General features: G+C 35.3%; 1 protein-coding gene across 1 annotated transcript; it reads right to left on the bottom strand.

Annotated features, from left to right (window-relative positions):
- Nucleotides 1–644: 644 nt before the first annotated feature.
- Nucleotides 645–6,660, bottom strand: cxcl14 (chemokine (C-X-C motif) ligand 14). Its single transcript, XM_082178652.1, has 4 exons — nucleotides 6,381–6,660; nucleotides 5,167–5,272; nucleotides 2,948–3,061; nucleotides 645–1,889 (listed from the first exon to the last, which is right to left on the bottom strand). Exons 1-4 carry the CDS (start codon nucleotides 6,442–6,444, stop codon nucleotides 1,874–1,876), a joined length of 300 nt encoding a protein of 99 aa, XP_082034778.1. The 5' UTR covers nucleotides 6,445–6,660; the 3' UTR covers nucleotides 645–1,873.
- Nucleotides 6,661–15,052: the final 8,392 nt, after the last annotated feature.

The following is a 15,052-nucleotide window of genomic DNA, read 5'->3' as shown; positions in this document are numbered from 1 at the left end:
TAAAGACAGTTTGTGTTTAGAGTTTCTCCTTCGGCATGCGTTTGTGCATGCATGATGTTTATCTAAATTCATTTTTGTTTATTCGTATGGTTACATTTGATCATTTAAGGACAGCAGCAAAGACATAGCTTAAAAAAGTGAGATTAAATACATAAAGTATATTTGCGTTATTTAATATTTAGTTATTGCAGGTTTGCATTTCAGTTTATTTTTTTATTTTTTTTATTTTTAGGAATACTGAATCTGTTTTTGTGCAAGTGAGATGAGTAAATGCATGCTCACATTTAGACTAGAACTACAATAACCATCATGTTTGCACAGCACACACAACACCTCACTTACTCCCAATTTCTCTCAACATGGGGACAGATGTCAGTAAATAAATGGGAAAGCAAAGTTAACTCGTGTTACTTTTTTACAAAATGGATACTTTGTTGTAAATTTTAAAGTAATATGTTACTTTACAAGTTACTTTAAAAATAATCTGATTACATAACTCGATTTTCTTATAATGCGTTACCCCAAACATTGACGTTGATATGACGTGCAGCAGGGAGCAACTGGAAGATTCCGTTATTGGATGTTGTGCATAATAACCAATATCCTTGAACCAGTGAAAAAGAAAGATTGCAATATACAGTAAATAAGATACACCCTGTGATTTATTTAAATGTTTATTGCTGTGCTTGAAGATTACACTCCTTGGACTTTAGTTGTGTTTGGTGGGTCAGTCCAAACACAAAGACTTAAAACATTTCTATTATTTATTATTTAAATAGTAAAACAACAATTCTGTGATACAATACATAGGCTTCACTAATAAATTCTGAACAAGCTAGACTATAGGCAAGGTGGTCAATGCACAAGAACCTATTCTGTGTGCTTATACATACAATCTGAGACGAGAAACATTCCATTTACCAAAAAGAAAAACACAGTCATACCAAACAATTTAAAACAATAGGTTACAAATCCTGCACACCTCAAAGAGGAGGCACATATAGTGTGCTGATAGGAGGGCCAATTTTAAATAAAAAGCTTCATTTTAAACACATGAGCTACTGCAGGCCCCAAGGTTCATGTGCTCACCGTGTGACAGTACATGTCCACAGAGGAATAAAATATGTGTAAATATAAAGTAAAGGTATGATATGATTTGAATTGTTTATATTATTGAACGTAGCATTGTCTCCTTCACTTCACCATGAAGTACCAAATTCTAAAGTAATAAGTTACAAAAGAAAGTTCCTCCGGCACTTTTGGGCAGATCAATGAGAAACTATTTTTGAAAAATGATTGTAAAAAACATAACATAAAAAAAAAAAAAAAAAAAAAAAAACACTTTGCCTTTTACTGGTTAAATGTTGGCATAGAACACAGTAAAGTCTTTGAAGATATTATTTACACATCCTCTATATTTCTGTTCTTTGTATACTGTGAGAACTCTAAGATCTACTTTGACACTTGTGGATAGTATACCACAGTTTCAAACCAGACAGTATCCAAATACAGTTTCAGGACCCCATTTATATGCCACAACACAATAAATCAGACCAAAAACTGATGCTTCAGAAAACATTACACATTGCAAAATGTAATGATCACTTCTTACAGATGGCGCTGATTCACAGAAACGTTTCTCTGCCATAACTGCACATTTGGCTCATAATTACACTGCGAAACATTTTTGTATGACTATAAATGATTCCACATTAATATAACTTAATAAAATTGACTGATGTGCTTTATTATAAGCTTGTCTGGGTATATGCTTTGTCATGCTTTTAAAAAATTGGTCCTCTGGTCATCGACAGTTCACTGGTAGTGCTGTGTATCCCACAACGTTTTCAGCCTCGTGAATAATGTAGAACGATTAGGCCTCGTACACCCTACAAAGGGACAAGAAACAAACATTTGTGAGGGGTTATACTGGCCTTTTTAAAGATGCATAAATTATTTTTTTGTCTGTTGTGCTGCAAAACATGCCAGTAGTTTGGGGATTATAGTGACACCTACTGGTGTGGAGTCTTCATATCATGTGAGTGTACATGGTTTTAAAGTCAGCATGAAACAGAAACAGTATTTTCTTATGCGAAAGTTATGCGATTGAAAGAGCAAAAAGGAAGGCTAAGAGATGAAATTATGACAACTTACAGTGCTACATATCATAGAGGCTGAGAAAAGAACACAAAGGCGACAGGTAAATGCCGTTAACATTAGCTTTCTGTATGTTTGTGTCTTATTACTGTTTTTCATATTCATGGAGTTAAATCGTGGAGTAAGTCGTTCAGCCAATCAACGTACACTTACGTCACTGGTAGTTCCTATTGTGCTGGGTTAGACCCTAGTCTGAAGTAAAAGCTAATTTAGTCCCTCCAAATGGCATTCCCGACTAAAATCGTTCCCAGTTCCTGCGGTGTGATCACGCCAAATAGCGGCTACTTCCGCCAATGTTCCGCTGGTGTGAAAGCCCCTATTGTGATGTATATCTGACTTAAAATTTATACTAAACACTATAAACACTATTATTTATAATAAACACTGCAGCATAAATAATTGTCAGTTATGATTTCATGGTGGCTGTAAACATATTTTTCAAGAGTGCACCTTCAAAGTCAACATAAAATAAAAATTGCTCATCTTATTGTACACAAAAAGTGCATTTAATTTCAATAATAATAAAAAGTCTATAACCCTTAATCAAACTATAATAACTTGCTCTTCTTCTGAAAGAGCTTTGCTTTTCGACTGATGATGCAAATTGCTCCTATTTTTTCAACAACCACAACCATCATTCTCACTGACTATCTGTTTAATATTTAACTTTGGAAAAATTTCATTTTATATGAGTAATTTGGGTTTTAAACAGTTTTTGACTTCGCTGTGCTGGAGGACTTCGTGTATATCAATGTAGAAGCGATGTTTCAGATCTGCTGCTGAACGCTACCTGTGTTTGTCCTTCCAGATTTTGAACCACTTGACAAGGTTCTTAGTGCTCTGGAGTCTGGGGTGCAGGCAATACTCCTGACCTTTGAAACGGGCCACATTCTCCATGGTGACACTATAAACACATGGGGAAAATTATGGATGAGTGGATGGGAGGAGAAGATGGGTAAACAGGATGAGACAAGGGGAAAACATTAGTCAGTCAGCAACACAAACATTATGCAAGGATTTTTATCCATTATCATTTGTGTTAATAAATGTATGTAACACTGTACCAATTAGAGATTTGAGAAAAATCAGCACCCAATACATTAGTAGATGGTAGAAAATAGATATCCAAACAAAACGTTCTGAGGTGACTCATCATCATGACCAAATAATGCTCTGCTGAACATGTGACCAGTAAACAAATACAAAACCAAAGCAGAATTCAATTCAATTTTGCCTATTAAGAAAATGTTTACCACATTGCTGGAGTCACTGAATCACACTGACCAAGAGTCCCTAGTCTTTTTCCTCGATTTTCTTTTTCCTTTATTATTCACCTGTGCAGCCAAAAGAAAATGTTTGTTGTCTCTAAACTCACAGGAGCTCTTGTGAGACTGGAGAAGCTTCTAGAATGTTAAACTCACACTCAGAATCCAGTGTCATTTACTGGAGAGAAGGGACGTTCTCAGCACAATCCACTGGGTTTGTTTTTCTCTGAGGTCAGAGCTCACGAATGCAAATCCAGACAAATGAGCTAAATGGCCACGGATTGTTATCCAAAACTTTGAGGTTAAAATAAATTTGAGTGAGCCAATCTAATAAATGCAGAATTGTTTCTTTTTTGTAAAAGGATAACAAAAAAGTTTAATATGTAAAATATATGTCTGCACTAACTATCAATTATATACAGTATAATTACCAACTTAAATACTGTATTTACATAATATATATACAGATACACACATACTTCAAATGATTACAACAGTACAGCACTTGAATCAAGATTGTCTGTGCACTTCAAGGAATAAAGCAAAGAATAAGTTTCACATTCGACCAATTTGATTTGAAATTCACAGTTTAGAGCAAAATTTCTGCGCTCTCTCTCTCTCTCTCTCTCTCTCTCTCTATCTCATTACAAGATTTTATTGCAAGACATGCTTTTGAATAAATATCTAATTTTACAAATAAGAACGTTGTAATGCTTGATTGAATTTCAGAATATTCCCACAACCTTACTAAAAAAATATTTTCACGATTTATCACATACTTATATTTTGTCAAATCAACTTAGATAATTAATTTGGTTCAGATAACATAATTATTTTAGCTTCTATTTATTAAACCAATCTCCTTTGTTGTATTAACTTAATTTTTTAATTTCAATGAACTCAATTTGAAGGTAACCAGGTAACTTACTTTTTTAAGTTAAACCAATAATCATTTTACAGTGTAGAAGTCTCCAGCTCTGCAAATGCACTGCAATACCTAATATGACCAGCAGATGGAACAGTAATGTATAGTAATGTTGACAATAAAAAAGACAAGCTTATCACAAACACAAATTTGCCTTACATCTGAGAAATCACGCTTGGATCTTTTAGGCTTCATGAACAGATTACATTGTCATAACATAACCACGCGGAGTAATTTTGAGTCCATTTTGACTAAGCTCTCTACTACTCTCTACTAAGCTCTCTACGCTGCAAGTGCGCCACTCAATTGTAATACGCATCTTCCTGGAAAATCCGACTAAAACAGCTTCTGTTGGCAGCTAATTGTGTTGGATTGTGGCTGATCTATTGTGGTGATTTATGATCATTAGCTAGTCTAATTTTTTTTTGTGCCCGATCAGCTGCATTACCAGACAGTTACAGCCTGGTTTGAGCTGGTTGAACTGGTCGGGGCTGGATTGAGCTGGATGACCATGCTTGACCTTTCTAGCAGGTTCTGAAGCAGATGGCACTTTATTTTTTTATGTTTTTTTTTACAGCAATGACAATTGCTTAACGTCTACACACATGCTTGAAATGGCTCTCCTCTACATTATTAATTTCTTTGCTAAATCTTATTATTAGACTAGTCCATTAAAGCCCGTTAGACATATTACTGTTTCTTGTCCAGTTATCCAGCCTATTTCAATTGGAAGTCATAAATATAATAATTAAATACACCAAACACACGTTACAGACCCAAAACAAGGAAATAAAAAATAGATATTTTTTTCCAACTCACAATATCATCTTTTCTTGGCAGTACGGATGTTTAGGCTTGATCTCCAGCTTTTGTACATCTTTGTACCGGATCTTCGGGCCTTTTCTTGTGCATCTGCACTTGTATGCTAAGAAATGAATAAAAAGGCAAGGTTTAGTCTCGAGGAAAACCATGCAGTAGACGGGTGAGTCTCAAAAACAACAACAACATCTGTCAAGAGATTTCTGATTCATTTTGCACCCCAAAAATTATATTTGAAAAGAAGAGAGAAATAGAAAGAACAGTATAATTGCATAAAGAAAGTGGAACGTGTGTCCACAGAAAAATTTAAAACCAAATTGAATGTGTCATCCTTATACATGCGCTTCTTTAATAAAATGTTATTACAAAAAAAACACTGAAAAAATATATTTGTGTTAACAAATTAATTGTTACTAATATTTATGTGATTTATTTAAAATGTAAAGTAAGTACTACTGTAAATATGCATGGTACTTTTGTTTCCTGATTTTTAGGCAATGACTTTCATATTAATGAGAATGTATTGCATTAAAGTAATGATAATTTGTGAGGAAAATGTGCTTAATTCTGAAAACAGGCATTATTCTTGTTTAGATTGTGTTGTGAAATGTGACATGGACATTTCTTCCTGAGATGCTTTCTGACAGGTTCCAGTATCCTCTAACTTTTAAACACTTGCAGAACTGAACCGACAAATGAGGTTGTGCAAAATCAACAAACTGCACATCACTGGCATGGTGATTCATTAAAGTGCCATTTGCTGTTTTCACTCTCTTTCAACACTCCGGCTAAGAGGCAGGTGAGCTGCTGAAAGACGTGTGACCCACATCTAATCCCTCATCAATCTTCTCTGCTCCATTCAGCATCTCAGGACAGAAGCCAACAAGACTCATCCAGCAGCAACACAAAGAGCCACTATTTACTATCACTGGCCAAGTTTTGCAGAATGAACTAGACTGTCTCAGAGAAGAAGAGATGTTTGATAGTTGCACCAGCATAAGGCGCTGTTATTCTGCGGGAAAAGTTGTAGGCTAAACATTTGATAAAACAAAATACATTTTTTTTTGTTATATCTCCTAAAACCATGTAGCCTACTCTTCACTCCGGATAAAACCTAAAACATTGAATTCTATATTGATATAGGCTACTACACATATTCGCAAACTTAATGAATAAACGTAACTTCATAAAAAAAAAGCTTCACACACACTCACCCTCTGTATTGAGTGAATAAACGGCGATCACCAGCAAAAGTAAAGCGGCCGTAGAACGATTCATCCCAAATAGTTGGTTGAGAACCTCCAGCAGCAGCCTCCGGTCTGTTTGTACCACTCAAATCCAATAATCGAGATCCTCAAACAGTGTGAGATTGATGATAACCCCGGTCTCTGTCTCTTTGATGTCAGTAGCAGGTTGAAAGTGCTCCGCGAGACGTCAGGCACAGCTTTGCACGCGCTCTTCTCAATCTGATGAGACGCTCTCGAGCGCGCTGAGCTTCTATAAACACACGCTCGAGCGCCTCATTGATATGCAGAGCCCGCCGACGAATTAACGGTGGCTCTGTCTCCAATCCAAGCGAGTTTCCTTCCTAGACAGCATTTTTGGGCCGTGTGGACTCAGTCGAGGCTGTCTGGGTAGGCAGCTCTCTAGGTTTTAAGACACGGTCCACATATCCCCAGTGAAAAAGAGATAAAATTGAGTTATAAAGTTTATTAGAGTCTGTATGTTGTCAGGGGAGATAATTGCATTGGCTTTCATACCTTTTAAGACTCACTTAATTTGCTCTCATTGATTCTTGCTCATGAATTAAGGCTCAGTTTTTCTCTCGGTAAGAGTCTTTAGAGTCAGTCTTTAGAGAATATTTATACTGAAAACTAGAATACTGTTTTGTATCTGGTTTTTTTAAGTCTTACATTCTTAAATGTTAAAATAGCTTCCATCAGATATTGTTGACAATGATAATAGTTTTATCTATGTAATATACATAATTCTTTTATGATTGATTCACCAAGCTGTACAAAGAAGGTTCAGTGCTTTTTTGTGCTTCTTACTGGGACTTGTGTAAAATCTCTTACACACTGTAAAAAAATGATATGATCAATAAGTTATGACAACAAGTTTTTACATTGCTTTAACTCATCAAAATAGCCTAATATAAGCAATATATAAGTTATACAAGATTCAGTTTAATGTAATTTAAGTTGAAATGACTTAAACACCCAACTTGATTGTACTTAAAAATTTCAGGCAGCACACAATTGCATAATGGTGACACTTGCTTGGAGTTGTCCACACTTATATAATGTTTCACTGGCATTTTCTTTTTAAACTGAATTACAATAGAAGAAACGAAACAACAATTGCTATGGCATCTATTTATTCACAGCATAGTTCATGTTAAAGGGAGTTTATATATAATTTCATATGATCATGATTTCATGAAGAATTCAGGTCCCACATTAACAAAACAAAGAATTTCTGAAAGGTTTAAAAGTCAGCAAACATTTTTTTGAAGATGCAAATTTTTTATTTGCACATTGCACAATATGCAAAGGGAGTTTCTATGTATGTCAGACAGGTTTATTCAATAAGCAACCCTGCGTAAGCTGTTTGTAGCTGTTGCTGACCTATTTTATTTACTTCCATAATATCATTTATATTAAATTCTTTTCTAATAATATTTAATAAGTCACTGAGTAAAACTATAGATATTGTTGTCAGCACTGGCACAGTGTTCGGCTTTGTAAATGATACCCCTGGGAAGACTGTTTCTGGTTCCCCCCTCATGCATGGATGATTGGAGGGTATAAAGCAAACCATCTGAATACCTGTGTCTGCGGACAAGCACCTCATCCCAGCTGTCATCAGCCGTGCCTCACTCCATTTCATGTCCGTCTGTGGTCGATCCAAAGGTCCAGGAGAACTGAAAAGCATGAAAATAATGTGAAGCTGCCCTTCATTCCGTCTGACTGGATGTAATAGAGACTTAATGGTAATAGACAATATCGATGCCCCTCTTTAACCCAAATCAACTAAAATTGTCATGTGCATTTATGTTGTCAGTCATACCAAACACAGGCAGCTATATCTATTTTTTATTGTTAATGTCATAATACTGAGATTGCCCGCTCAGGGAGAAAAGGAAAAAGCATTGCAAAAGTCAAATGGAATATAAAGTTATTGCAAAGAAATTCACTGTAGAGCCTTGAGCTAACAAATGATGCTGGATAATGACTTAGAATAACCAATTTGACAACCACAAAGTGTCCACTATACACAGATTGTCAAAATACTTTTTTCTTCATTTTGAACTGTATTGTTTTATCATTAAAAACTTAAAATATCTTGAAACATTTAGCTTTGAAAGTGTGTTATTTTGTTAAAATACAAGCCGCTTGATATTTTAGCAATGACATGTTTTAAGAGCAGCATAAGAATCCAAATACTTTTGGAGCTGAACTTATCAGAAGCAGACTTAACCAATCACCAATCGCCAATGAAACATTTTAACTGGTGAATGCCTCTATATATACAGTAGACTAAGCAATAAGAAGGCTACCTAAATAAGGAGGTAACATGCACAGAAGGGTCTGGTGTGGTAAATCAGTGGGTGATCTAAAATAAACATACCCAGTTCTAAATGCAGCTTTAATGAATCAAATCTGCTGCTTTTACTCTGTCCCAGCCACATGCTGGAAACAATGCGAAACACTCCCCATTGATCACCTTCCTCCAGGATTATAAAAGGACCTGACTGACCCTCCACAAAATGAAGCTCATTCCAGCCAAGCATATTGGAGCAATTACTCTTGGTATGTTTATAAGACCCTTCTAGACCAAAGGACATTTTTGGCACACAGTCCATCCTCCTTCTCTTTGAAAAATGTTTGTTTGCAACAGCGATAGAGAGAGGATTCATAAGGGTCACTGAGATTTACCACAGCTGATAATACCTAAGTCGTTGTATAATTATTTGGGAAAGGGAAATGCATAGATCAGTGGTTCTGGTGGATCGCGAGTCTGTTCTGAAAGGGTTGCGGACAGTAAGGGGAAAATTATTCTAAATACAAATAAAATAACAAAAAATGTAATCCAGCAAAATAACCAGGCTTAACAACTTTTAATCTTTTCCCATATCATTCACTGGCATCAAAGGCATTAGCGTCCAAACAATTTCCATATTTTGGCTCATTTTCATCTTCCTCACTTGATAGAATCAAACTAAATTAGGCAGAATGGACATGTTGCGCAATATGCCCTCATTCTCAAAAACAGTTTACAAAAGGTAAAATAATATCCACACTAAATACAATTCACTTAAAAACAAGGATAAACATGGTTTTGTGCAGTGAATTATTGGCTGTTGGAGGCATTAAAAGAACCCAAATTCAAGAGACATTTAGAAACCTATTAATATTTCTTTTTTTTAAGTGCATTTATGCTTACTTTTTGAACAATTTTAGTATTGCGATGGACCATTACTTGATGTGCAATTTAGGTTTTGAAGCAAAACAAGATTAGAATGAGTTATGTTTTAACAAGATAAGGGCCTTTGATTGAATGCAATAGCGTGACTATGAAAGTATTTTATTTTTCCCCACTCACAGGCCCATTTTACTTTATTGTTGCTCTTTTATTAACTAATGCATTCAGATAAAACCTTCATGTCTTTGTTGCATGATGACATAGTCCGTGGGTCTATCATGTTGAGTAATATTTCTTTGTTATATAGCGTATATGCACTGCATATCAGCACCAAATCTCTGCTGTTAAAAGGCAAGCACCGTGACATGACAAAGCATATATCAGCACGTCAACAAGCATCAAAGCGACTCCTTTTTTTCTTGATCAGGCATGTCTGTGAAAATTGCTCCCGCAGAAGGGTGGTGTTTGTAATTACACGTAATGATTTTAAGTCAGGTTAGCCGATGGCCAGCGGGCTCTCAGATTCTTCATGTTTACGTGCTCCGTGAGAGAACATGCTGGATAATGACCGTGTAGAATTCCACAATAATATTCTAAATGTCCTGGAGGAATCATAGGAATGCCTGCGTTAAATAACATGCAAAGGGAAGCCTATACTGCATAAGACTGAGAATACCTAAACAGGAGACACAGAAGATGCATCTGATTTGCAGTGTCACAAATAATTTGACTTCATAACAGTTTATTTTAGAGAGAACTATTTACACTTTGGCTGTAGAATAATTGTCCCCACATTGACATAAACAAAAGCATTAGGACATACCAGAATCCTTCAGAGTCGATCTGTTCAGCATTAAACAAGCAGAGATGTTGGATGCATCCAGAAAAGTTTCTGTAAACCTCCGTCCATGTCTGTATTTTTCTTCAAGAGCCTGGTTTCAGTGAGTAAATAAATGTGATGAGAACACTAATCTATATAATCTGATAATGTTACATAACACTGTCTTTGGAGCTTGCTGATCTTCATCACACATCTGTGGTGGATTGGATATTTTCATAGGCAGGTTTGTTGTTGTGCTTGTAAGTTTCTTCATCACCAAAAAAAAAAAAAAAAAAAAGGATCTTAATTACCATCAGAGACAGGGCAAACAGTGTTTGAGATCCCTTTAATATCATTTGTTGTTCATAAATCCAACCTAACTTGTTGACAATAACAACTCACACACAATACATAAGCCAGTCCAGTTCCATTTTAATAATGTGATATTTCTTGATGGGCACATTAGTCAAATCATATTAATTTACAAGGCACATTTGACGTGCTGCACAATGGAATAAATCAAACTCATACAATAAGACAAAGTGCTACAAATATACTTTTGAACAATTCAACACAACCAAACAATTCACACTCAAAAGGCTAGGCCATCAAACAGGATTTTAGTATGTAATAGTCCTGGAGTTTCAAATGCAGAGGTATATCTATTGCCTCCTGGAAGCAACAGAGAAATCATGCTCACCTTTAAACTTTAATCAGGACCGTGAAGTGGGCAGAGGTAATTGCTTTGAGGATTTATGATAGCCAGAGGTATATTGATCGAAATGGTTGGAAATAAAAAGTGGCACCAAACCTTTTAGAGATTCAAAGATGAACTTGTATTAGTAAAGATAGGCCAGTTTTATATAAAAAAAATTTGTGTTATTGGTGCCAGACAGGATCCTGGCAATTGTATGTTGGGCAGGTGAAATTGAGATGAATGACAGATTCTCATTTACTGTACAGCGATAATTAAATGAAAGGTTTTAATTTAGCAGAAGCCCTGAGGTAGAAAAGCTACACTTCACAACATATTTTTTTGTTGTTGTTATACTTTAAGGTATATTGTACTAGGAACTATAAGTTATACTGCTAAAATGTTGCCTAAATAGCTAACTAACTAACTAAATGAATTAATACATTTATATAATTAAACAAATAAATAAAAGTGCCCAATACAGAACCCTGGGGAACCCCGAAAGTGATAGAGACCAAAGTAGAAGAGAAGTTGTAGAAGAGAAAATGTTCCATCTTTAAGTAGAAAGAAAACAACTTTTGAGCAGTGCTTGTTTGAGACGACTGAAAAGTGAAATTAAAAATTAGAAATTTTACAACAATACCTTCCCTTATATAAGTTACATAAAAAAATAAGTACAATGTACCTATTGTGTTCATATTGTATTGCAAAACACCTTTTCTGCTATTGAGGTGGGATACGGGTAAAGCTAGGGTCAGGTTTGGTGGCATGCATAGATTTAAGGGTGGGTTGAGGTGTAAGGGAAGTGTCAACAGTGTAATTATAGATGTAATTACAGAAAGTAGTTACAGCTGTAATTACATGCAGGTATTTAAAAATATACATAAGTACAATATAAAAACATGTATGTATAAATAAGTGCATTGTATCAAATGATTAATTTCACTGTTAGTACATTATGGACACTTAATATAAAGTGGGACCAAAAAGTTTATTTAAGTGTGCAATTAGTGTACTTCTTTTAAACAAAAAAATAAGAAAGTATATATTCAGTCTAATTTTTATGTACTTTTCAGAAATGTACTCTATGTAGTAGTTCTCAGAAATACTTAAAATTGCACTATATACTTATATATACTAGGTAGGCTTATATACACTTAGACTGACAGAAAAGTCTATATTTGCCCTATAGTCTACTTGTATTCAAGCTTTTGATCGAGATATAGGGTACTTAAAAATATAATTAAGTATTATACTTGGCTTGTAGTTGTGTTTACTCTTTTGTAAAAGTATTAAATACTTTTTTTCCATATAGCTTTACATAGGCCTACTGTCTTATAAACCTGCATTGTTTGAAAATGTTGATTTAAAAGAAAATGCATAACTCTGCATTAAAAGAGTAGGAATTTACTTCAAACCTACTTTACTCTTTCCCTGCCATTGATTGAATTTTCGGGCTATTCAGGTTTTCACTGTTATACGGTGGGGGCGCTGTAACGCATCTTCTGAAATAGTACAGAATCTCTGGATCAAAACACAGGTGAAGAAGAAGCAGAAACAAGTCGTTCATTATGTTAAATAAAAGATTTGGTGATAATTTATCAGTGTTTACAGGAGATTTGTTGGCCCTTCTTTTAGCCCCTGAGTGGGTAGAAAATAATAAGCCGAGCAAAGTGTTAAAAGGGTCAGATTCAAGTAGTGCGCGAACCAGTTTCAAAAACATGCAGTCAGAAGCAGGACAGGACACTATGTTGGAAATAGCCCAAACTGTTTACAGAATCAATAAAGTAAGAGTAATAGTGAAATGTATCTGGATTCCAGCCCATATAGTAGTAGTCGGAAATGAATTGGCAGACAAATATGCAAAAAAGGGGGGAAAAAGAGGTAAATATGGCAGTAAATTATAGTAAGGCGGAAGTTAAAAGCCTAATCTATGTAGAAATTAAAAGAAGTGGCAGGAGGAGTGGAATATGGAAACAAAAGCGAGAATGTTCTACAGTATCCAGAAGAAGGTAGGAGGAATGAGAGAAAATAATAGAAATTAAAAAGAAGAGGACATAATTTTTTCGAGAATGAGATTTGGGCATACTGGATTAAAAAGTATGCTTAAAATTATAGGGCAACAGGAAAATGGGTTGTGTGAGCAGTGTAATAGTAGAGTCAATAGTTATTAATTGTCCTTGGTACAAGCAGGAAAGATGATTCTGAAAGATAGGCTAAGTAGAGACAAATGTTGATTTGAAATGAAGGAAATATTACAACTGAATTCAGGGCATGTGGGGTATAGAGCAATATTTAGTTTTTGGGGAAAAACTGGGCTTAGAAGGATATAGAGTTTAGTTATTATTCAAATTGTGTTTATAATGATGGGAATAATAATATATTATTATTTATAGTTTTATTTAGTTATTTTATGTATTTATGTTTTTTATTTGTTATTTTTTTGTTACGGGTAATGTAGGCTATTTTGATCCACACTCCATTTCAGAAGGTGGCGGTAATGCACAAAAGCATAAAAAGTTATTTGTCAACCGTCATTAACAATCAGGAGAAGAAGAAGAAGAAGAAGAAGAAGCAGAAGCAGAAACAAGTGATAGAACTGGGGGGCAGGTTTTCATAAAATATTGAAGCTTCCCCGGGCGCCGCCATTGATTAGCGGACCCCCACCTGCTGTTAGCATACCATTGACTCCCATTCATTTTGGCGTCACTTTGACAGCGAATAACTTTACATCTGAGGCGTTTAAAGACTCCATTTGTCCATTATTTATTTCTAAAGAAACACGAAAATGTATAAAAGGCTCCATTACCTTGTATTATGGCCCCGTAGATCCAGTTTTTGTAAAAATAGGCTAACGATTGCGTCATAACCACGCGACTCTCTGTCGCACAGTAGAGAAATTACCGTATAGACAGGAGGAGAAGCTCGCGCAAAATCGGGGGGACGTGGAGGCAAAATGACAAAGTAATTAATCAGAATACTTAGCAAAAGTTGCTCCTGCTCCAAGCTCATGGACACCTCCTACTCACACTCTCCGTCTCTGCAAGTTTCGGCAGGGAATGATTCAGATTTCTCTTGGCACAGCTACTAGAAGACAGACGGGTTGCTCACGTCACATCTACGTCGTCAAGCTCAGTTTGAGTCTGCGCAGTACGCTCAGCCATCAGGAAGTGAGTGCTTCTAATTGACTTCACTTGTCTCCGTTGAATCCAATGGGGTCGCTGTTCCCAGTTTATATACTGTCTATGTGATAAAAGTCTGCTTACGCAAATGTTAATAATGGGAGGCGACAAGATGGCACCGAAGACCCATGCGTTGTAAGTTTCTCAAAATGCTAGTTAAACGGATTACCTAGTGTTTAAGTGCTTAAATCAAATGTGACTTTATAACCTTAAAAGAGGAAAACAGGATTAAATCAATGAAAGTAATGTTAGCCGAAACTTTTACAAAGGTAAAAGGAGTGGAAGTACTGGAAGTACTGGATGCTTTGGATAAAAGCGTCTGCTAAATGAGTAAGTTATGTAAATGTAAATGAGTGGCGCAAATGCCTATATTTTCAAATTTAGAGGGAGAAAAGCAGAGCTTTCTTTTTCTTTCTCTTTTGATAGTACTGATTTTATTTGTTCTTGTTTATTTGTCTTGAAATTGTTCCATTATTCTAGAGGTTTAAGGAATTTGGTCATCTTTTTTTTTTTTCTTTTTTTTCTTTTTTTTTGCCAAACAATTAAAAAAATGCAAACTTACATTTCATTCAAGAGTAGGCTACCATTTGTACCCTGAGGGTTTACATTTTTAGAAAAACCAATGGGGTTTTAATTTGGTCATGATTGATTCCATGGACAAATTCCCTCCTAGAACAAACAGTCAATCCAGTGATCTTTTACTTTTAAGTTGCAGTTTTGACTTGATTGATTTCTGGAGGGTAAAATCCCCTCAACTAAGCAGTT

Source organism: Leuciscus leuciscus, assembly GCF_965113295.1.
Source record: "Leuciscus leuciscus genome assembly, chromosome: 8".
In the NCBI taxonomy this organism is placed as follows: Eukaryota; Metazoa; Chordata; class Actinopteri; order Cypriniformes; family Leuciscidae; genus Leuciscus; species Leuciscus leuciscus.
The sequence above is the reverse complement of the archived record's forward strand: the minus strand, read 5'-3'. Positions and strand labels throughout refer to the sequence as shown.

Excerpts from the sequence above, each read along its gene's own strand:
- cxcl14 (XM_082178652.1), bottom strand. The coding sequence starts at position 6,444 with ATGAATCGTTCTACGGCCGCTTTACTTTTGCTGGTGATCGCCGTTTAT. Across the intron at positions 5,273-6,380 it reads TTATTCACTCAATACAGAGG|CATACAAGTGCAGATGCACA; the intron begins GTGAGTGTGTGT and ends TTCATTTCTTAG. Across the intron at positions 3,062-5,166 it reads TGCCAAGAAAAGATGATATT|TGTCACCATGGAGAATGTGG; the intron begins GTGAGTTGGAAA and ends ATGTGTTTATAG.